The sequence below is a fragment of the Muntiacus reevesi genome, chromosome 13 (assembly GCF_963930625.1).
Source record: "Muntiacus reevesi chromosome 13, mMunRee1.1, whole genome shotgun sequence".
In the NCBI taxonomy this organism is placed as follows: Eukaryota; Metazoa; Chordata; class Mammalia; order Artiodactyla; family Cervidae; genus Muntiacus; species Muntiacus reevesi.
The window spans coordinates 66,897,267-66,921,934 of NC_089261.1; the positions used below are offsets into that span (position 1 = coordinate 66,897,267).

General features: G+C 39.6%; 1 protein-coding gene across 1 annotated transcript in view; it reads right to left on the minus strand.

Annotated features, from left to right (window-relative positions):
• The window catches only part of LOC136145497 (protocadherin-23-like), a gene marked incomplete at its 5' end in the record, with an annotated part of 197,197 nt that overhangs the window by 14,774 nt on the left and 157,755 nt on the right, over positions 1 to 24,668 (minus strand). The window contains 2 exons of the mRNA XM_065903806.1: positions 1,644 to 1,880; positions 24,147 to 24,378. Of these exons, the coding sequence (XP_065759878.1) occupies positions 1,644 to 1,880; positions 24,147 to 24,378 (469 nt within the window). The remainder of the gene's footprint in view (positions 1 to 1,643; positions 1,881 to 24,146; positions 24,379 to 24,668) is intronic.

A 24,668-nucleotide genomic window follows, 5' to 3' on the forward strand; every position in this document is an offset into this window, starting at 1 on the left:
CTTTCACCTTTATGGAGAGGCTCTTTAGTTCCTCTCTGCTTTCTGCCAAGGGTGGTATCAACTGCATATCTGAGCTTATTAAATTTCCCCCAGCAATCTTGATTCCAGCTTATGCTTTAACCAGCCCAGCATTTCGCATGATGTACTCTGCATAGAAGTTAAATAAGCAGGGTGACAATATACAGCTTTGACATACTCCTTTTCCAATTTTGAACCAGTCTATTGTTCCATGTCTGGTTCTAACTGTTGCTTCTAGACCTGCATACAGATTTCTCAGGAGGCAGGTAAGATGTCATTTTTCTATCTGTTTAAGAATTTTCCAGTTTGTTGTGATCCATACAGTCAAGATTTTAGTGTAGTCAATGTAGAAGAAGTAGATGTTTTTCTGGAATTCTCTTGCTTTTTCTATGATCCCACAATATTGGCAACTTGATCACTGGTTCCTCTGCCTTTTCTAAATCCAGCTTGTACATGTGGAAATTCTCAGTTCATGTACTGTTGAAACCTAGCTTGGAGGATTTTGAGCATTACCTTGCTAGCATGTGAAATGAGTGCAATTGTGCAGTAGTTTGAACATTCTTTGGTATTGCCTTTCTTTGAGATTGGAATGAAAACTGACATTTTTCCAGTCCTGTGGTCACTGCTGAGTTTTCCAAATTTGCTGGCATATTGTGTGCAGCATTTTCATAGCACCATCTCTTAGGATTTCAAATAGCTCAACTGGAATTCTGTCATCTCCACTGTCTTTGTTCATAGTGATGTTTCCTAAGGCCCACTTGACTTCGCATTCCAGGATGTCTGGCTTTCAGTGAGTGATCACACCATTGTGGTTATCTGGGTCATTAAGATCTTTTTGAATAGTTGTTCTGTGTATTCTTGCCACCTCTTCTTAATAGCTTCTGCTTCTGTTAGATCCATACCATTTCTGTCCTTTATTGAGCCCATCTTTGCATGAAAGATTCCCTTGGTATCCCTAATTTTCTTGAAGAGATCTCTAGTCTTTCCCACTTTATTGTTTTTCTCTATTTCTCTGCATTGTTCACTTAGGCTTTCTTATCTTTCTTTGCTATTCTTTGGACTCTGCATTCAGATGGATATACCTTTCCTTTCCTCCTTTGCCTTTCACTTCGCTTCTTTTCCCAGCTATTTGTAAGGCCTCCTCAGACAACCATTTTGTCTTTTTGCATTTCTTTTTCTTGAGGATGGTATTGATCACTGTCTCCTATACAGTGTTACAAACCTCCATCCATAGTTCTTTAGGCACTCTGTCTATCAGATCTAATCCCTTGAATCTATTTGTCTCTTCCACTGTATAATCATAAGGTCATACCTGATTTAGGTATGATTTAGGTCATACCTGAATAGCCTAGTTGTTTTCCCTAATTTCTTCAATTTAAGTCTGGATTTTGCAATAAGGAGCTCATGATCTGAGCTACAGTCAGCTTCTGGTCTTGTTTTAACTGCCTATATAGAACTTCTCCATATTCAGTTCCAAAGAATATAATCAATCTGATTTCAGTACTGACCATCTGGCGATACCCATGTGTACAGTCATTTCTTGTGTTATTGAAAGAAGGGGTTTGCTATGATCAGAACATGTTCCAATAATGGATTTCAATGTAGCATAAGACTTAAGTACTTACTCAAGGGCTCTTTAGCTTTCACTGTTCCCACGGGACTATCTTCAGGCACATCTTCATAAACAGAGAAAGTGTACTTAGGCCTTTCAAATTCAGCAGGTGCCAGAGTCGTCTGGAGAATGTGTATGGTGACTTCAGCATTAGTGACAGATGTGAGCCCACCACCATCTCGAGCACAGACCATCAGCAAAAGTGTGGTGGATTCCAAATGACTAACAGTTGATGCTAAGTAAATAATCCCTGATAGGAGAACAGAGAATTAAAAGGCAGATAACATGCAATAAATATGCACAAGCAATGTTAACACCTGATCTGTTAATGCTACTGTGATGGTTGCTACTTGAGCGGGCCATGGTATGCTCAGTATTCAGTGAAACATTATGCTGCGTATTTCTGTGAGGGTATTTTTGGGTGTGACTGAGTCAAGCAGATTGGCCTCCCTGCTGTGCATGGGCCTTATCCAGTCATATGAAGGTCTGACTAGAACAAAAGGGCTGTCCCCCCAAAGAGAGGAGATCCCTCTTGCCTAACTACCTTCAGCTCGGCACAGTGGCTATTTTCCTTTCCTTTTGAACTGAATTGAGACATCTTGGCTCTTCCTGAGTCTAGAGCCTACCAGCCTACAGCCTTGAACTACACCATGGGTTCTGTTGGTCTTGAGTTTATCAACTCACCTGCAGATCTGGGGTCTGTTAATCTCTGTAATCTCTATAATCACAGGCCCAATTCCTTCAATAAATTCCATATATATATATATATGCACACACACACATACACATCTTCATATTTATATATGTCCTATTGGCTCCATTTCTCTGGAGAACCCTAATACATCCACTTTCCAATCAAAGAACTTGAGAATATTTGCAAAATGATGGTCCAAATTCCACCAAGTAAGCAATATTTCCTCAGGCTTAAACTTTAACTCATCTTGAAAATATATCAGTTAAGCAGGAAAAAACATAAACTGTTGCCTTTATCATAAGCAGCCTGGGAGGGGGGCCAAGCAGAGTGCATTTCATGACCCAGTGTGGTCTAGGCTAATGCCAGGTTGTTGGGTAATCACCATCTGCCCAGGCACCAGACCTTAAAGCCACAGATGAAGATGAAGTCTTATCTTCTGGGTTATCTGCCATAGCAAGACCAGAGGGCAGCTCTTTTTCAGGGAACTCCATTTTCTTTGTTAGTGAGAGAATAAAATATTAATGGCTGTGGGTAAGAAACCTTCAAGAAACATTACAACTGTTAGGTAGGAAGTTAGGCATGAGCAATGAGGGGTTGCCTGGCCGAAAGGGATGCCAGCTTATCTCTAAAACCCATCTCAGACATACCCAAGAGAGCTCACAGATATGCTACAAAATTAACCACAGAGACTTTTCCAACTCCTGCACATATGCCCTAGACACACAGTGAATACAAACTTACCACAGGGGCTTTTCCAAGTAACCACAGGCAACTAGGGGCCCATTAAGGGTTCACAAATATTCTACATCTGATTATAACAATAGACTGAATTATGGGAAGATAGGAACAACACAGCCTGCTGTTACATAACTTGCAATTGTCAATTGGCTTTGAGTGTATGTCCATTTGCATGCCCTTTCATTGACTGGTAGTGGGTACAAGCCCTATTTTGCACAAAGCATAACCAAAACGAGGACATATGGTGTATAAAAAAAGGGGTAGCTAGCGGAGAAGGCAATGGCACCCCACTCCAGTACTCTTGCCTGGAAAAATCCCACGGACGGAGGAGCCTCGTAGGCTGCAGTCCATAGGGTCTCGAAGAGTCAGATATGACTGAGCGACTTCACTTTCACTTTTCACTTTTATGCATTGGAGAAGGAAATGGCAACCCCCTCCAGTGTTCTTGCCTGGAGAATCCCAGGGATGGGGTCGCACAGAGTCAGACACGACTGAAGTGACTTAGCAGTAGCAGGGAAAAAGAAGACTCCTTTGAGGTCGGCCTTCTCCCATATCTTGAGAATGTCTGTCTAATGAAAGGTCTATCTGCTTGAGGTGAACTGAACTATAACTTGTCTGTTGTTTTAAACCCTTTAGACTGTCATTCCAAATCTTTGTTGCAATGAGGCAAGAATCAAGGAAGAAAAATAAACCGACCTGACAGAAGGATGAGGATAATTTAGGCTTATACACAGAGTGCTTGTAAGAAAAGAAGATGTAAACGGTTAAGTTGAGGAGAGATCCAGTAATGCTGAGAAAACCAATCATTTTTTATTGCCAATACCATCTATTGGTGTGTTAATATGCAAACACAAAACGAGGTCTAGCATAACCAGTTTAAGAAATGAAAATGTCAGTTGCATTTAACAAAAAGAGAAACACACACATAAAATATTAGATGCATTTATATATAAATAAATGTGGCTGAACTGTATGGAGTCTATCACAACACAACTGGCTTTAAGCATTGATTAAATGAAGGCCTGACTACTGCAATTTTGCCAGTTTATGAGAAGCTGGCAAAAATATCAGAAATGTTTGTTTTCCAGGCATTAAAAAAAAAAACTGACACCCATTCAACTTCTTTCTTTTTTTTAAGTCAAATCTGCCCTATTGTAACTCCAATTTCTCTTTCCGATGTTCATTAGAGATTCAGTGAATTTGTCTTGTTTCTCCTTGGCAAACACATCATCAATAACCAAAGCTAAATATCCCATCAGACCTGTGCCAGGCACAGCATCTCCATTTTCTTATCTGATATGAGTGGATGTCATTTCACTTGCAGTTCCTTTCTCCTGAACATTCTCCACATTGATCTGGGAACACCAGGTTCCAGATGCCATCTGACGATAACAAAGAAGAGCAGAAGCATTTTTTACTGGAATACTTATAAAATAGGAATGCAACCAAATATTAGCACACCCACATGTGCAGTCATGTTAAAACTGGGGTTCATACTGATTTGCTGGTCCACAAAAACACTCAATATTTCTGTTATTGATTAGCTTCAAACTTTCTTCTTAGAAAAGTCTATGCTTGATTAAAAAATAAAACTCAATAATGCAAAAGTATCTGTCTACAGAAGAAAATGAAAAATCTCTCTAACCCAATTATCCCCCATTCTCTGGGTATATAGTCTTCTGGAATTAACTCAATTTTAATTATCGGACATGTAAAGGCTTTTATTTTCCACACAGGTGGTGTCATTTCCATTATGACAATGAAAAGATTAATGCCTGCCTCAAATAGACCACAAGCTGGTCTACCTGCTTTTAGATTCCTTCCACATTATTTTTCATATTTATATTAGAATAGTCTTCCTAAATCCAAATCTTGACTTATCAGTGCTTCTCCCAGTTTTCAGGGAAAGTTTAAGTGCCTTTTTGTGATAAGCATGCTGCTCAATTAGTACTATTCCATCTCTGTGGCTCTGTCTCCCCTCTCTCACTGTACAGGATCTTGTGCTTGGCACAGAGAACTGTATCTAATTTCCAGAATAGATCTTCTTTTCTATTTGGATTGCTGCACCCCCTCCCTGGAATAACTTCTCTGGCAGTGATTTCTACTCACATTTTAGAGCCCAGCTCTAGGTTCATGTGGCATAGGGATCTTCTACCTCCCACCCTGCTTCAGAGACCGCTCCTCCAGGATCCCGCAGCGGCCTGAGTACAAGTGTCCATAACACACGCGCCACAGTGTACTTAACTTCTTTAATTGGAGGATAATTTCTCTACAATGCTGCATTGGTTTCTGCCAAACAACTGCCATAACTATATATTAATATATATCCCTTCCCTCTCGAGCCTCCCTCCATGCACCCCCATCCCACCCCTCTAGGCTATCACGGAGCACCAGGCTGGGCTCCCTGTGCTAGAGAGCTGCTTCGCATCAGCTATCTGCTTTACACATGGGAGTGTAATAACTACCTCACACTCCAGTTAACGGTGTTTGCCTTTCTTATCATTCATTCACTTATTCATTATTTACTCACGGTTTAAAAATCAAAAGACAACATTTTGAAAACACATAAAAAGCAATTTAATATACATAATAAGGCAGAGATCTATAACTAAGATGAAAAGATACAAATAAACCAAAAGTTAAGGTGAATAAGGGCAGATAATTCTTATAAGAAAGAATAAGATAATTCTTATAAGAAAGAATAAAGCATAAACAAATATGATAATGCTCAAACTCTTTAAAAATAACAGAAATACAAAATTTAAAACAACTGCCTCCTATTTTCACCTCTAATGTTGGCTAAAACTTTTAGGTAATATTTTGCCAGATTAATAAAGGATGTGATATCAACATACACTGTCCAAAAGACACTTTGGCAATATTTATCTAACAGTAAATTGTTCTTATTCAAAACCTAGAAATCTACCCTGTACTTACTTAAGGGCTCTGAAATAGGAAGTCCTTTGCAATATTGCAAATGACTTTAATATCCATCAAGAAAATAATAAATGTTTAAGTCTATTGTAGTATATTAACACAATATAGTAAGAATACTCTACAACACCCAAAATGAATAAAGGAAAGATACATGTCTTCATTTAAGAAGATTTTACATGCTACTGTAGTTGCTTAGTTGCTTAGTCATGTCCAGCTCTTTTGTGCCCCATGAACTGTAGCCCACCAGGCTCCTCTGTTCATGGCAGTTTCCAGGCAAGAATACTGGAGTGGGTTGCCATTTCCTTCTCCATTACATTGTATACTTTATATAAAAAATGAGTTGTAAAAATGAATCTATATATAATTCAGTATGTTTAAAAAAAATTTAGTACTAAAACATTTAAACTGTATAAGTATACAGTGTATTTCTACTGTAAAACATTCAGGAAGTGTTAAATGAGAATGTTAGATTACAGAATAATATGTAAACTATAATCATAAACACTAACATGTATACTTTGCATGCACACACACATGCAAATAAATATGCACACTGGAAAATATGGAAAGATCTGAACAACTATAAAGAGAGCCCATCTACATGGGTTGAGATTACAGGACAACTCACTTTATACTTCTTACGTTACCATAGCTTTAAAGAGCATATGTGCTGTGGACTGAATCGTATCCATCTTCAATATGTTGAAGGTCTAACCCCCAGCATAGCCGTATTTGGAGCAAAGAAGTAATTAAGGTTAAATGAGGTCATCAGGGTGGATTCCTGATACTACAGGATTAGTGTCCTTACAGGAGAAGACGCCAGAGAGCGCTCTCTCTCTCCATCGTGTGAGACACAAGAGCCCTCCCCAGGAGCTAAGCCAGCCAGGAACTTGGTCTCAGACTCCCAACTTCTAGAACTGTGAGAAGTTAACATCTGTTGCTCAAAACAGCCAGTCCGTGGTGTTTTGTGACAGTAGCCCAAGCTAGGGCTTCCCTGGAGGTACGGACAGTAAAGAATCTGCCTGCAATGCAGGAGACTGGGTTTGATCCCTGGGTCAGGAAGAGCCCCTTGAGGAAATGGCAACCCACTCCAGGATTCTTGCCTGGAAAATTCCATGGACGGAGGGGCCTGGTGGGCTACAGTCCCTGGGGTCACAAAGACACGACTGAGTGACTAACACTGACTGAGCCCAAGCTAAGGCAATTAAGTTTGTAAGCAGAAATTTTATATATGTGTGTATATATAAGATAGTCATAAAAATATGTGCTTATTACAAAACATTGAACGACCTCTGTTTAGAGCTTGTATACTTGTATACATAATGAAGCTCTACACTGGACATTAAAACATGCATTTTAAAATAACTGTGATAAAGTCTTTTCAAAAAATAAGATTCGTATTCTGCAAAAAGCTTCAAGGATGTACAAGAATGGAAACATTAGAACTAGCAAATGAAGATGTTTAGGAGAGCTGTATTCAATTAAATGAATCCCTGAGATTGAGATAAACATGCCCTGTAGAAATTACCTATATAAAAGTGTTTGAACATGTGATTCCCAGATATAAACAAAAATAATGCCCAAATTACTAGCAAAATGTGTCCCAACAACATATGGTAAATTGGGAAATGTAATAAAATAAATATCTGTACTATATTCACTCTGCTAGTTGAAAACATTACCTCCAGTGAGAGTAATCTAGTGTTCAAGGGGCCTCATCCCCAAATTCCAAAACTGGTATTTTAAATTGAGATAATTTGATAATGGGATTAGAAGTCTCAATGGTTTGACAGTGGGGACCCAAAAGAACACACAAGTTATCTCTGGTTTTTATTAGTTTATGCTTGTGCCACACAGAACGTTATTCCATGTGACAAAATTAATTTTCTTGTTTTTTAACAAAATTTCACTGATAAATGTCAGTCTCATTTGTTATATTACAGATTCTCAACAAATTTGAAGGAAAGGAAAAGAGAAGAGAAAAGAGACACTGTGGCAAATACAGACAGCTGTACAATTACAACTTTGTCAAGAAGCTTCTCACTTAAGAAACATGCACCCACTGGTCAACAGCTAAATGCATGAAGTGACCTAGTTAGGCCTGGCAGCTAAGGCACTGCGCGATGTCAGCTCTCACAGCGAGGGCTTGGCTTGCATGCCCACTAAGTCGCTTCAGTCGCGTCCAGCGCTTTGCACCCTGTGGGCTGTCTATGGGGTTCTCAGGGAAGGAAACGAGTGGGCTGCCATCTCCCACTCCAGGGGATCTTCCCGACCGGGTATCAAACCCACATCTCTTACATCTGCCGCACTGGCAGGCAGGCGCCTCACATACCGCAGCCATTCACAGAAATGGACTCGCTGCTGGGCAGTGGCAGGACACCCACTTCCCAAAGGGAAGGGCCTTGTTGAGAAAACATTTTTCAAGCCTCTTAAAACAAATAACACTGTAAAAGAGCCTGATCATACAAGGTAAATATTTCTAGTTTTAATTTTTCAAAAGGTTCTTAAAAGAAGATGCCCATTATCTTAAAACTTCAGGTCTCATTTCACAGACATCTCAGAAGTATGACCTTTGCTCTAGGGTGTCTGCATTAAGATAGTTGACATTCACACATACACATACACTTATATATGTGTGTATACATAGATACATACAAATCTATATATACTTACACAAACTTGTGTATATATATATATACAAAATTATATATAGGTATATATGAAATATATAAATATTAATCTACTCAAAACTCCTCTGCAATGATGGGATGGTCAGTTTTACATGAACAGGAAATCTTTTCATCAATACCAAGTGCCAAGTACTGTCTCCATACTATCACAAATTGCACTGACTTCCGTGAATGCCCACAGATTAGTCAGATAAATCTATCATCGTTTTACCCTCCTCATCTCTAAATTAGGATGATGATAATCACCCAGCAATCTCAGACACAGTTAGTTACTCTCTGAAAATGTCCAGTTCTTGTATTAACTGTTTTCAAAAGCCCCAAATTTTAGGATTTCTAAGATTTTTCAAAAATTTTCATTAAACAAAAGCATGATACTATATTAAGAACAACTACTCAAAAGGCAACACAGCTGATAAATACACTTGTCTGAATGTGCATGACTCTGCTGACTGAGACAGAACAGTCTGACAGAGACCTGAGAACCGCTGGATCACGTATTAGTAGATGTGCATGCTCACATCTTCATGTCTTCTTCTGTGTATTTAAATAAATGACGGGTGCTTGTATCAGTCAGGAACCAATCAGGGAAGCAGAAACCACACTGAGAATGTTAGAGACGATACAATTAAAAGAACCAACGACACCTGTGTGAAGTGAGTGTTGGTCGTTCCGTTGTGTCTGACTGTTTGCAACCCCACAGACTGTAGCCTGCCAGGCTCCTCTATCCATGGAATTCTCCAGGCGACAATACTGGAGTGCATTGCCATTCCCTTCTCCAGGGGATCTTCCCCTGGATCCAGGGATCGGACCTGGGTCTCTTGCATTGCAGGCAGATTCTTTACCGTCTGAGCCAGCAGGCAAGCCTGACCACACACGTATGAGAAGCTGAAGCCGTAAGAAGGGGAGAATGAGCAGCACTGCGCGAAGCAGTGGGCTTTTCTGGGGTTGCAAGGACAGAGACGAAGAGCTCTGGGGTGGTGTGCTTGGATGGCACCCAGTGCCCAGGGCACCTCCTTGCAGCTGATATTCAAGTGCCTGAGAGAGTGACTCACAGCTGGTGTTCAAAATTTCAAGGGCAAGGCCAGCAGGCACTTAGATTGCCTTTGAGACGTCACAGTGAGGGTTGTACTCGCCACCCCAGGGGACCCTGCAAGGTCAGTGCAACTGATGGGCGCTTCTGAAGGGAACGCATTCTCATATATGGGAAAAGGAGACACCGATAATTATATACATAAGTGACATTTTTTAATAAAGAGAGACAAAGAAAATCTTACAGCAGCAGCAAGAGAAGAAAGACTGAGAACCCACAATGGAATAATTCTATGACTTCTCAATGGCAATGACAGAGGTCAGAGGATAAAGCAATATTGTGAAAGTCATGGAGGAAAACAACTGCCTATCCAAAATTTTCTACTCAAATAAGCTGTTTTAAAGTATGAATACTGGATCAGTCAGAATTCTTCAGAGAAACAAAAATAGTGGAAATGATAGAGAGAGAGACAGCGATGGGGGAGAGAAGACAGGAAATGAGTGGAAGAAGGAATAGAGGTCGAGAGATCAGACAGATTTAAGGAACTGGTTCATGTGCAGGTTGGCAAATCTGGAATTCAGGTCTGGCCAGCAGGTTAGAAATTCTTGCAGGAGTCGATGTCACAGTCTTGAGTTGGAACGCAGTCTAAAGGTACAATTCCTTCTTCCTGGGGGTACATCAGTCTTCTCTTTGAAGGTCTTCAACTGATAAGATGAGGGCCACTCATATTATGGAACATTCTTTGCTTTACCTAAATATTACTGAGTTAAGTGTTAATCACATCTTAAAAACTCCTTCACAGCAACATCTAGACTGGTGTTTGATCAAAAACTAGGTACCATAGCCTAGTCAAGTTGACACATAAAATTAATAATTATCACAAGCATAAAATAAGACCAAGACAGATAGATAATTTACCTCTTACAAATCATCACTAAAAGAATTACTAAAGGGAACACTGTCTTGATACTAAATACACTGACCACCTCCTCCCTGAAAGCAAGTACTGCAAGAAATATAAAAATGCATCAAATATATCCTTTAAAATACAACAAAAAATTGGCAATAAAAACAGTAAAATATGAAGTGAGGCACCTAGAGTGACTACAGCATGAATTCAGCTTTGGCCTTCAGAGTATTTACCAAATCCCAGTGTCCTTGAACTTTTATTTTAATGACTTTGTGGAACTCAGGAGGCAGAAGATAAGACCAGGGCCTTTGGGGATGAGAGCAGGTTGGAGAGGAAGTGTTTCACAGGAGTTCTTCCAGTAAACTTAGATCCACAAAGCTTTCCATGTAAGAGGGAGCTAGAAATAAACCCCTGCCTGCCGAGTGAAAATTAGCAACTTGAAACCTGATGTTCGAAACAGAGGAGTAAAAATGTCCTTTGAGAATTCATAAACATAAGCCAACCTTCACAGTAGTTTTTAGCCTGAATTCACAATAAAGGATGATGTGAAAATTTTCAAGTCAAGAATATAGTTGAAAACAATATAGATTTATCCTTCCCTAGGGTGCTTAGCTTCTTGAGAAATCTGTATGCTGGTCAGGAAGCAACAGTTAGAACTGGACATGGAACAACAGACTGGTTCCGAATAGGAAAAGGAGTACGTCAAGGCTATATATTGTCACCCTGCTTATTTAACTTCTCTGCAGAGTACATCATGAGAAACGCTGGGCTGGAAGAAACACTAGCTGGAATCAAGATTGTCGGGAGAAATATCAGTAACCTGAGATATGCAGATGACACCACTCTTACGGCAGAGAGTGAAAAGGAACTAAAAAGCCTCTTGATGAAAGTGAAAGAAGAGTGAAAATGTTGGCTTAAAGCTCAACATTCAGAAAACTAAGATCATGGTATCTGGTCCCAACACTTCATGGGAAATAGATGGGGAAACAGTGGCTGACTTTTATTTTTTTGAGCTCCAAAATCACTGCAGATGTTGACTGCAGCCATGAAATTAAAAGATGCTTACTCCTTGGAAGGAAAGTTATGACCAACCTAGACAGTATATTAAAAAGCAGAGACATTACTTTGCCAACAAAGGTCCGCCTAGTTAAGACTATGGTTTTTCCAGTGGTCATGTATGGATGTGAGAGTTGGACTATAAAGAAAGCTGAGTGCTGAAGAATTGATGCTTTTGAACTGTGGTGTTGGAGAAAACTCTTGAGAGTCCCTCGGACTGCAAGGAGATTCAACCAGTCCATACTAAAGGAGATCAGTCCTGGGTGTTCATTGGAAGGACTGATGCTGAAGCTGAAACTCCAACACTTTGGCCACCTGATGCGAAGAGCTGACTCATTTGAAAAGACCCTGATGCTGGGAGGGATTGGGCTGGGAGAGAAGGGGACGACAGAGGATGAGATGGCTGGATGGTATCACCGACTCGATGGTCATGAGTCTGAGTAAACTCCGGGAGTTGGTGATGGACAGGGAGGCCTGGCGTGCTGCGATTCATGGGGTCGCAAACAGTCGGACATGGTTGAGCGACTGGACTGCACTGAACTGAAGGTTCTTAGGCAAGGGGAAACACAGATGCTTTTCAGAGGAACCCAACTTCATCCCTGGGGTTAAAAGAATTCTCTCAGATAAAGATTCAAGCCACAATAGAAAATCACACAACACATGAGGAAATATGTTAATATGAGTGAGATTCATTACTAACAGCAAATTTGGACTGGGAAAGACTTCAAAATGGACAAAATGCTCTAGTTATGAGAGAAATTACCCAACCATATGCTGTTTATAAGAAACACAACTGAAACAAAAAGATACAGGCAGGATGTGAGTGAAAGATAGATGACTATATGTTGCCTCCACCTTCACGCCCCTTGCCTTTTACAGTCTATCTGATCCATGCCAGCCCCTTGCTCTTGGGCCAGAACCCCTAGCTCTGGTTATGCTATAATCTTATTTTTGCCTTTCCTAACAATTTTGGGGATTTGATCCACAGTCCTTCCTACTGCTTAGAGTTCTAAGCATTTCTCTGCCTTCATAATAGGTTCTTCTTATAGTCTCTGAAAGATCTCAAAGGGTGTCCTGGGCCACCTGCATCAAAATCATCTAGATTACTTGTAAACAAAAAAAAGATTTTCAGGCTCTTACCTAGATATCCTGATGTCTATAAAGGTTATTAAAATTAAAAGATTCTTGCTCCTTGCAAGGAAGGCTATGACAAACCTAGACAGCATATTTAAAAGTCAAGTAATTACTTTGCTGACAAAAATCCATAGTCAAAGTTATGGTTTTTCCAGTAGTCATGTACAGATGTGAGAGTTGGACCATAAAGAAGGCTGAGTGCTAAAGAATTGATGCTTTCAAATTGTGGTGCTAAAGAAAACTCTTGAGGGTCCCTTGGACAGCAAAAAGACCAAACCAGTCAATCCTAAAGGAAATCAACCCTGAATATTCATGGAAGGACTGATGCTGAAGCTGAAGCTCCAATACTATGGCCACCTGATGAGAAGAGCTGACTCACTGGAAAAGACTGAGACACCGGAGAAGACTGAAGGCAAAAGGAGAAGAGGGCGGCAGAGGATTAGACGGTTAGATAGTATCACCAACTCAAAGGACATGAATCAGAGCGAGCTCAGGGAGATGGTGAGGGACAGGGAAGCCTGGCTGCCACAGTCCATGGGCTTGCAGAGACATGACTCAGTGACTGAAAAACAGCAAAAAAGAAATGTTATAGAAGTGAGAAAGGATGCTGGAATTGAATTTCTGAAGATCTCTACCAGTAATTCTCACGTGTTCTAAGGTTTGAAGGCCACAGCTATCTATTATTTCCATCAAAATATTCTTATGTTTCATGACTTCAGAGTTACTTTGCTGTAGTATCTCCCCATGTCCTCTCACCTGAATTAAGTTCTATACCTCCTTCTAGGTGGCACTTCCTCTGGGGTATTTGTCAATTTGACATCAGTTGGACCATCTATCATTCAGTTAAAACTAAAGAATTGTACATGACTTATCCTCTTTCATTAATAAATCAAATTAATCACCATCTCTATATCATTTTCCTCTTAAAATATTCTCAGATTAGTTCCTTTCTATTTTTATTACTATCTCCTCAGTACAAATTTTATTATGCTATCCCTGGATAACAATAGTAGCATGTTATTATTACATATATATTTACATATTATTACATATTATGTAATATTACATATTACATAATAATTACATATTATTACATATTTTCTGTTAATTAATATATATACTCCCTGTTCAAATTATCTGGTCCTTAATCCAACCAGCACACTATTTCCAGGGAAATTTTTCTTAAATATCATCATGATACACTGATGCTCAAAACCCTCATCTTGTGTATTTCCTATATTCAAACTTCTTTGTCATGATTTAAAATTCCTTCATTAAACCACACCCACTCAGTGTAGCCCTGGATCATCATGAAGCCCATCTCTCCAACTCAGACACCACCATCTCGTGTTGTCATAAATATATGTAACAAGTATGATAGCAAAGCACAGTTCTTGGGATGCAACCATAGAGTGCTTTTATTCTTTTCTGTTTTAATTTATTTTGTATGGCTAACTATTTTTCTCCTGACATAATGTGAAAATTCAGGAAGTTCCTGACACCTCCACAATCACTAGCAACCAATTAAAATTCTTTTTGTTACATTAAGTCACAGAACAGTCTCAATTTAATAGAGTATAAATGTCCACAGAATAATCAAAATTCTAATTGAGTTCAGGTGGGGAAAGAATCTGACAATGAATGGATATATGTGTAACTGGATGACTCTGCTGTACCTGAAACTAACACAACACTCTAAATCAACCACGTGGCTTCCCCGTTGGCTCAGTGGTAATGAATCTGACTGTCGATGCAGGAGACATGCGTTCAGTCCCTGGGTGCAGGAAAGCCGCTGGAGGAGGGAATGGATACCCATCCAGTATACTGGACTGGAAAATGCCACAGACAGAGGAGCCTGGCAGACTACAGCCCATAGGGTCGCAAAAGCGTCGGACATGACAGCGACTAAACAACATAAATGAGCTATGCAAGTGAAAGTCTTAGTTGTCCAACTCTTTGCAACCCCCTGGACTGTAGCCCTCCAGGCCCCGCTGTCCATGGAACTCTCCAGGCAAGAATACTGGGGAGGGATGCCATTCCCTTCTCAGGGATCTTCCTGACTCAGGGACTGAACTCAGGTCTCCCACATTGCAGGCAAATTCTTTACCATCTGAACCACCAGGGATTATCAGCTATACTCCAATAAAATTAAAGATAAATAAACAGCTGTAATTTAAGGGGAAAAAAAAGTTTAGGTAAGGCAGGTGCTACAGGTCAGAAGTTGTCAGCTTCTTTCTTTCCTCACCGAACTCTCCTCCTCTTCCTCATCTTGCTAACGTGAGCTTCTGAAGCATCTAGGTGCATCTAGGGAAAGGAGGGGATAGGAGAGCAGCAAAAGCATTCTCACTGGACCGCCACCAACGTGAGGTTGGAGCGTCAGTTCTCTCCCGCCTGGGCAGCTGTTTAAAAACCACTTTCCATTATAGTGCTTTGATGGCCTCTGCAGGGAAAGCTTCCATTTTCTAATCCGAGGCTGCCATAATAGACACAACTACGTCCCTCTGCAGACGCACTGCTTCCTCACCTCCTGGAAAGCAGGCACAGCTCAGACTGCTAGCCCCGGCCTCTGCTGGCGGGACTGAACCCTGCCCAGCTGTCTCCACCGCAGAGCCCACCCCAGGAGACGCCAGTAAGCACTCAGCCCCACCGCGGGAATCCCTCCTTTATTCCACTGTCTGTCATTCCTGCTCTAGAGAATGCTTCAGGTGAGAGACACACCTGATTGTATCTGAGATGTATCTCTAAAATATGCTGAACCAGAGGGTAGCCAACAAGCCCAGTAAAGTAGGAGAAAGAGAGGTGACTGTCGGCACACACCCAGATCAGGCGGTAGAAGGCCAGCGAGGACAGGCTTCAGGTGTTTCCCTCCTGACGGGCAGCGGGGCAGAGCAGGGCGCAGCGAGTCAGCAGGCCTCCACGGCTTTGTTCTACCCGCAAGGACATCCTTACGATGGAGAAGACCCGCCAGGCTGTTTTAATATGGTACCACTGCCTATTGACATTATGCATCCCCTTCTTTAAAAACCAGTGCTGTCATTAAAAAGAATTCATTTGAATCAGTTCTAATGAGATGGATGAAACTGGAGCCCATTATACAGAGTGAAGTAAGTCAGAAAGATAAAGACCAATACAGCATACTAACACATATATATGGAATTTAGGAAGATGGTAATGATAACCCTATATGCAAAACAGAAAAAGAGACACAGATGTACAGAACAGACTTTTGGACTCTGTAGGAGAAGGTGAGGGTGGGATGTCTCGAGAGAACACCATGTATATTATCTATAGTGAAACAGATCACCAGCCCAGGTGGGATGCAGCCTGGTGCACTGGGAGGACCCAGAGGAATTGGGTGGAGAGGGAGGTGGGAGGGGGGATTGGGACAGGGAATACATGTAACTCCATGGCTGATTCATGTCAATGTATGACAAAACCCACTGCAATGTTGTGAAGTAATTAACCTCCAAATAATAAAAATAAATGAAAAAAAAAAAAAAAAACAGTGCTGTTTGCAGTTTCCCAGGTTGATCTGACTTTCCCCACAGTGTGCCTGAGTGCAGAGCCTCAAGAGCTCCATTCCTGCGACAGTCACAGTTCTCACTCTGAACTGACAACGGGCATTCAGTTCGAGGCAGCAGCAGAAAGAACTCGCCTAACACAAGCCTTAAGATAAAATAATTCAAGTATGGAATACCATCTGGTAAAACTAAGAAGCCAGAGAGTTTTGAGCTTCTTATGGTCAAACACTACCCTACTGTGTGTGGCCTCAATATATGACATTCAGGATGAAATTATTAACTCTTTGGTTTTCTTCTACATGTGTTTTCTTTCTATATTTCCACATATGTTTCCATAGATTTTTGTACTGTGGTGTGTACTATCTATTTAATTTCCAGTATTAAACTTTAAAAATAAATGTACTTTCATAACATGATTTTTTACATTTATTTATTGAGACATAATTGACCATATATATTGTATTAGCTTTAGATGTACAAATTAGTGATTTGATGTGTGTGTATATATATATATATGCATTGTGAAATGATTATCAGGATTATCAGCAACCATCACATACATATTTACATTAATAAACTTTTTTCTTGTGATAAGAACTTTTATGATCTACACTCTTAGCAATTGTCAAATATGCAATATAATACTGTTAACTATAGTCACCATGCCGTACGTTATATCCCCAGAATTTATTTATCTTATAAATTTAAGTTTGTACCTTTGGACCCCTTTCACCTGCCCTACCCCTCCCTTCTCTGGTACCCACCAATATCATCCCTGTGTATTATAAGGACTATTATTGTCAGTTCAATTGGACTACAAGCTTTTTTGTGGCAACAATTCCATCTCAGTTTCTCTTTTTTATTTGACAACCACATGCTTTGTACCATCTACCTCCCAGAACTGAGCTAGTAACCAGAAAGGGAGCCAGGAACAGAACAGACAGTGTTGGTGGGGCACAGACAAGCAAATATTCACAAAATGTGCAATTATAATATAAAGAGAAGCTGTGCTAGAATATCAACGGGGTACCTGTTTTAACATGCTTGGGGAGATCATCAGAAAAACGCCTCCATGAAAAGGTGACTTATAACGTGAGCTCTGAAGGATGAGTTGGGCCATTAGCCAGGTGAGGATCCGTGTGTGGGGACAGAAGAGGGGAGAGAGCCATCCAGTGTTCTGGGCAGAAGGGAGAACATGTGACGCGCCCAAGGAGGGAAGCACGTGCGCTCAGGGAAAGCAGGTGAAGGAGCAAGGAGAAGGAGGAGGGAGAGAAAAATGGCAGCTGGTGTAAGGAGTGAGCACAAAGATTAAGGAGAATTATTGGAGCTGAGGCCACAGGGAAAGCAGGGCAGGTCATGAAGAGCCTGGGAGACCATAACAAGGGTTGGCTTTTGGCCAAAGAGCCATGGGAAGTCACTGAAAGATTTAGGTAGGGGAGTGAGATAACCAAATCTGTCTTTCTATATTTAGACAAGGTCTATTCTGTGACTATATATATATATATATATATATATATATATGTTCATATATATATATGAATTTTACTAGGCTTCTTCTGAGCCAATGACTACTTTTTAGGCTTTCAATGCCAACTTGGGTAGTGAAACAATTTCTACCAGAGACCAGGAAGAAGCTATACATTTCTTTGAATGAATAGTCATCACTTAGAAGAGGTATTAAGATTAAATTTGTCCTTCTACATGTTGAATATTTCAAAATATTCACTTTTAAAAATATTCAGGTATAAAGAAGAGCTAGAAAACTCATTTACTTGAATTCAACATTCAACTAAGAGCTGAGGAGCCAGAAAATGTAGCTCTATAATATATATATGTATTAATTATATAATATATACATAGGGGTATACAGAATACATATATATGGCTTCCCTGGTGACTCAGATGGTAAAGAATCTGCCTGCAATGCAGGAGACCCAGGTTCAATCCCTGGGTCAGGAAGATTCCCCTGGAGAAGGGAATGGCTACCCACTCCAGTATTCTTGCCTGGAGAATTCCATGGACAGAGGAGTCTGGAGGGCTACATCCATGGGATTGCATATTTACATATAATAAACAATAAAACAGTAAGTAACATTAGTAGCTCTCTTTACCTGTATATTTGCCAGCTTAAAATTTATGACATTATATTTTAACACTTTAAAGTACAGTGGTTATATAGCTCTCTTTCTCATGACACATAAATTATTAATTACTATTTTGGGGATCAACTTTAACTTTAAAAAATAGATACTGATTCATTTATAGAGCACTAGTCATTTTATGTTTTAATTGCTGAGTGCTTAGATTTATACATACTAATTATAATCTGTAATATTATTTGTTTATGCTCTTGTTATTTAAATAGAGGAAACTGCTGAGATTAATTTTTTAACTGATAGACTAATAAAAGGACTTAAAGATTTCTATTAAATAAAATCTAATAAACAGATAGAATCATGTTTTCCTACTAATTAAGCAATACTTATTTTTAGAATCAAACCTCCTGGAAAAGATGGCATACTCTTTGCCATAGTGGTACTTTGTAGTTAGACAATAATCTGTGGGTCATTACTAAAACTGTAAGCTATGGGATAGTTATGAACAAAAACAAGCACAAAATCCTGACCATCACCAAACATGTAGTCTGTAAGTGTAATTTTCTCAAAAACAGAGATAGCTCAAAAACTATAAGATATCAATATCAATTTCTTATTGATATAAAGTCACAATGAGAGAATGTTTTTATATCTTATCTACTTGAATCAATGTAATGCATATTTATCTTAGCTTTGTCTTTAGTTTTTTTTTTTTTCTGGTTTTCAAAGCCATAATCATGGAAAGAGCTTCAAAATGGAAATTTGAGAAGTCAAAATGTGTCAGGTTTACTACTATTGCCTTGAGCAAATCACTAAGACTCTTAGGGTCTCCAGTCTCTTAATTTGTGGATGGGCATAAAAACTGCCTTGCTTACCTAATATGCTAATGGAAAGCTCAAATGAGCGATATATGGAAGAGATGGCAAAAAGCATTGTCTGATACAGAGCAGTGCAGCAGCAGATCACAGGTCCAGGATGGAGCTCAAGCCCAGGTATGCCACGGACCAGCTGTGTGCCTCTAGGGAAGTCACCGCATTTCTTCCTGCCTCAGTTTCTTCCTTACTGAAGAAGGGAGCGGAACCATAAGGCTCCTTCCCTCTCCAAGTCTGTGATCTTTAACTGGAAAAACTGATGAGAAAACTTTCTACATGCTTCTGTTTCCCATGAAAGTGATATACACTGATTAGGTGCTTGTGATTCATTTTAGTCTGTCTTGCAAATTAAAGAAAGTCATCTTGGTTTTTATTTTGGCATGAGCAGACTCACATGCTTTAGAAATAAGGTGTGGTATTAATTTGTTAACTATATATCAGAACACTCTGATTGTAGGAAAGTGACAATCATGTAGAATTATGAGAATCATTACAAGGTATGAAATCTGAGCATAAAACTAGCACTTTTCTAGAAAAGAATCTGCCCTTGAAATAAAGGAAAACTGTCCTGGTGCGACATTGCTATTCATTCCTGTTACAGTGCGCACGCCCTGCCCAAAGGGGGTGATCACAACTAACCCGGGAGGCAGTGCGGGCCTCGTTTGGCTGTTTAACTCCCTCGGTTGCCCTTTTAATTACTTGTCCTTTTGTCGTGTTAAATTTGGATTTTGTGTACACCACTACTAAACCCAGAACAGACAATAGGTGAAACAATGAGAGCTTTTGTTGTCAGATCTATGAGACTGAGCAGGAATCTTTATCTGTCTTGTTCACTGATGTATTCCAAACACTGAGAGCAGTGCTTAGTCCATAATAGACATTGAAACAATATCTGTGGAAACAATGAAGCTGCTTCCATTTTCTGTCTTTCTTTTCAGAACTTTTGACTTTTTCTTATACCATTAGCATAAAAAGAGATAAATCACAGAAATGTAACCATAGGTAGCCCTGGCAAAAGAGATAACCGGGCAACAATAAAGGACTCACACAAATGCTTGAAATCTGCCACCTTAAAATAATCTGAATTATAAGTAACGCCTGTTGCAGAGTAAAATCACTAAATAAATAGAATCAGCACAAAAGCTAAAAATTGTTCTTTTTACATTATTAAAAAGACTACTTCGGACAATGTAGGAAAAAAATAGACCAATAGTTCATAAAACAGGATTAAAAATACATGAAAAGGGCTATTAATAAGTAAGTTTCTTGTGTTTCCTCCTTTTAAAACTCAAAACAGTGTGGTCTGCCTTGTACCCACATCAAAGGAAACCACTAACTAAGAATAAGAGCAATGAAGGCTCAAGTCAATCTCTCTCCTGGTGCTGAGACACATTCTAAAAAAATGTTCTTTGAACCAACAACACACTTAGAAAAGCAGAAACAAAACAGGAAGATAAACACACAAGAGGAAACAATAGGACGTCTACACACCCCCTGCTCTAAAACATGTTTCTTCCCAGCTAAACACAGTAAGTTCAAGAACTCTATTTTTAATGCATGAGTCCTGGTTATGGCACAAACAGATAATGGAAAATCTCTTGTCTTCAGGAAAACTGGAGCCTACATAAGCTTATAAAATAGTATATCTGATAGAGGAAGCCTCAAAATGAAAGCACAAAGGAACCAGTGAGTAAATGAATTAATGTCTCTAAGAGAGAATTTCAGAGTATTTCAGGAAGAAGTGACAATGTATAAATCAGCTATCAATTCTCAGTCTTCTCCTCTGCTATACATATGTACAACCACATGCATGTGTGTGTACTTAGATTATATAACTAGAAAAGAGCTGGCATAGTTATGCTGCAGAGGGAATTTGAGAGAGTGCTGGAGAAAAGTGGGGGTAGGCCCTCAGATCCTGGGATTCTGCAATGGGGAAAGAGGATTTTAAATAAAGGTATGCTCTGTTATCAATGACACTGCTCTGCAATTTCTTAAGAGGCTGTAATAATTTAAATCATTTTTCAATTATTTCTAATGTCATTTATTAATTTACTCCATATATATTTACTGATAGAGGCGATTTCCTGAGATCGTGTTTCTACTGGCAGGCTCTGTAGAGACAGGCCTTTAAAATGGAAGTAAGAAAGTCCAGCCTTTTACAGGTTCAACAAAGGCACAGATCTAGGAGATGAAAACCATATTCCAGTACAGCTCCTTGTTCCATTCTTTGAGAACATCAGCATTTAAACCGGTTTTTATGGCAGGGCCTGGAGGCCTAACTATTATGTACAAAATAGAAAATGTGTCTGTAGTTGAAGTCAACCAACAGATGAACTGGAACTCAGCTGTTCAAATTGGAGGCTACCTGTTCACCAGGCAACTTCGTTCCACAATTAGTCATGATGCTGTTTCATTCTCTTCTAAAGGTTACAGTAAAGCATTAGCAGGTCCCACAAATTTCTCATGAGTTGTGATTAGGTGCAACCACATTCTCAGCCCTGTCAGACTGAGAATGTCTTCATCCTAAATTCACCAGCATCGAAATGCCAACAATAATATCCCAAGGCCCCTTCCATTACAAAGTTGGTCTTTGCTTTAAAAAAATACCAAGATACTCCCTTAGATAATAACCACTTAAAGTGTTCTCCCTGATTAACAATGGCATTTGTCTAATGCCCGTGCCAGGAGTGGAAGCCTGTGGCTGTCGAAGCCAGCACAACAACAGAAATATCTCCTGAAAACACAATACAGTACAGATCATTCTTCAAGATTGTCCACGGGAAACTAGAGGATGAGTGTGTTGCTATCTTTTAAAACAATCTGCTAGGTGCTTTTAGATCATGTGTCCTGATTACTGGCTAACCTATATATTTTTGGCAATGTTAGTGCTCTGGAGGGCCTGACAATTTGACAAGTAGTTAAGGTCCTCAGTATAGACGAATTTTGAAAAAGTCAAGATAAGCAGAGACTAATTTCCTAAAAAAAGTATTTTTGTCTGATCTTTGAAATGCTAAAAGGACCATGTCAGTGGATTATCTTGAGCAAGGAAAGTTTTGTCTTATAAAGACTGCCATGGTAAACAACTAATCCCCTGGTCAGTCATACACACTAGAAGTACACTTTCCAGGCAAGATGCAATAACTTTTTAGCTAATGGGGCTAGTTAAGAGGGAAGATCTACTTGGTTGATCAGATTCCCTGTCTCAGTTATCGTTTGTTGCTAATGAATACAGTCATTACAAAGGGTGTTGTAAAGATCCAGTATGACATATGCAGAAAAAACCCAATGTAGCACCTCACATCAGTATTAGCGTCACAATAGAAACACATTTCACCCATGCTCAGAGAAAGTGTTTCAGAAAAAAATGAAATCTAGAGATGTCTGCATCCCCACATGTTCTGAAGCACTATTCACAATCACCAAGTTGTAGACACAACTTCATGTCTATCAACAGATGGATGGATAAACAAGATGTGGCATGTACATACAATGTAATATTACTCAGTCTTGAAAAAAGAAGGAATTTCTGAAACATAGGAAAATATGGACAAACCTGGAGGACATAAAGTTAAGCAAAATAAGCCATCCATAGAAGAACAGTTATTACATATTTCACTCTATGAAGTATCCAAAATAGTCAAGTTCATCAAATCAAAGAGTGGAAAGATGGTTTCCAGGGATCAGTGAAGGGAGAGAAATGAAAGGTGCTAATGAAGGATCATAAAGTTTCAGTGAAACAAGATGAGTAAACCCTAGAGATCTCCTATGCAACATTGTACCTCTGGTCAATGATAAGGTTGCTATTCAGTCTCTAAGTCATGTCTGACTCTTTGTGACCCCATGGACTGTAGCCTGCCAGGCTCCTCTGTCCATGAGATTTCCCAGGCAATAAAACTGGGATGAGTCACCATTTCCTTCTCCAGGGGATCTTCCTAGATTTGGTATGGAACCCACATCTCCTGCACTGGCAGGCAGATTCTTTACCACTGAATCACCAGGGAAGTCAAACGATAATGTACTGTACACTGAAAAATGGAAGATTTCAGGTTAAGTGTCCTTATTACAATAAATAAAATAAAAAATTTTTAAAGAAGAAATACAACAGAAAATTTTTTTTTGAAGTCTCATTATTAAGACCAGAATATCTGCAACATCCCTATAGGATTATAATGTAATATTATACACTAAAATTTTATATTTTCTTATAGCCAAACACTTCAAACATTTCTGTTAACAACAAACCAATAGGGAAAGGAGGTAACCTCTTAAATATTGATTACTTCTGAAAGATTCAGTTTACCCACTGGATTTCTTCAGCAGATACACAATTACCACATAAGAGACTTAAAAGGATCGTTAGGTATCATTTCAGAAGCATTGAAACTAAGACCTGAAGAGATTGAGGGAAGGCCAGACATAGCACCAGAAAGGCATTTCTTTGGATGTCAGTACAATGCTTTTTGCATGACTAGGGTTATTCATACATTGAAAGGATGCAAGTTATCCTTAGATGATCATACAAACAGGGGACATTTGCAAAATAAATACTACTAACCAGTATCTTTTATAATTTACCACTTTTAATCCTCACAGAAACTTTGCAACATAGGATTTACTAGTGCTCCTAAGGTAAGGAGTCAGGCCACTGAAGGCCATAAGACCAGGAAGAGGCAGAGCTGAGGCTCAGATCCAGTCCCAGCCTAACAGCAAATCCTGGCTCTTCTCAACTTGCCTTCTGGAAGGTGATGTGAGTTCTGCAACACCCCTGCCAAGGAAAAAATCATTTCAACTCATTTTCTGGTTCTTACGCAGAAGCTATTGATTCCAAGCTCACATACCTGAGGTGGAGTCGATGGTGAAAAAGGATGACAGGTCTCCGGGGACGAGCTCATAGGCCACTGTTCCATACATTCCGGAATCCCTGTCTGTGGCAAGAACGTTGATGACTTCGGTGCCCAGCTGCGCCTGGCCACTAAGGCTCGTCACATAGGTTAATGGGTGAAACACAGGTTCATTATCATTTATATCCTCCAGTTCCACACGAACAAAAGCTTGGGCACTGAGTCCACCCTGTAGGATGGATGAGAAGTGATTACAAACGGGTCTCACGTGAACACTGGGATGCAGAATAAGTGAGAAGGATCCTAGAAAAGACTTCCGAAACAAAAAGTATGTGTGTGTGTATTCATTTTACTTTTAACATATATATATATGTGTGTGTGTGCATTTTACTTTTAAACTTGAACTATGAGTTCATGTGAATAGCATAATATCTCTACTCCAATACTGATGCTTAAATTGGAATTAGATTACCACACATGTATTTAGGTATGGCTGAATCGCTTCACTGCTCACCTGAA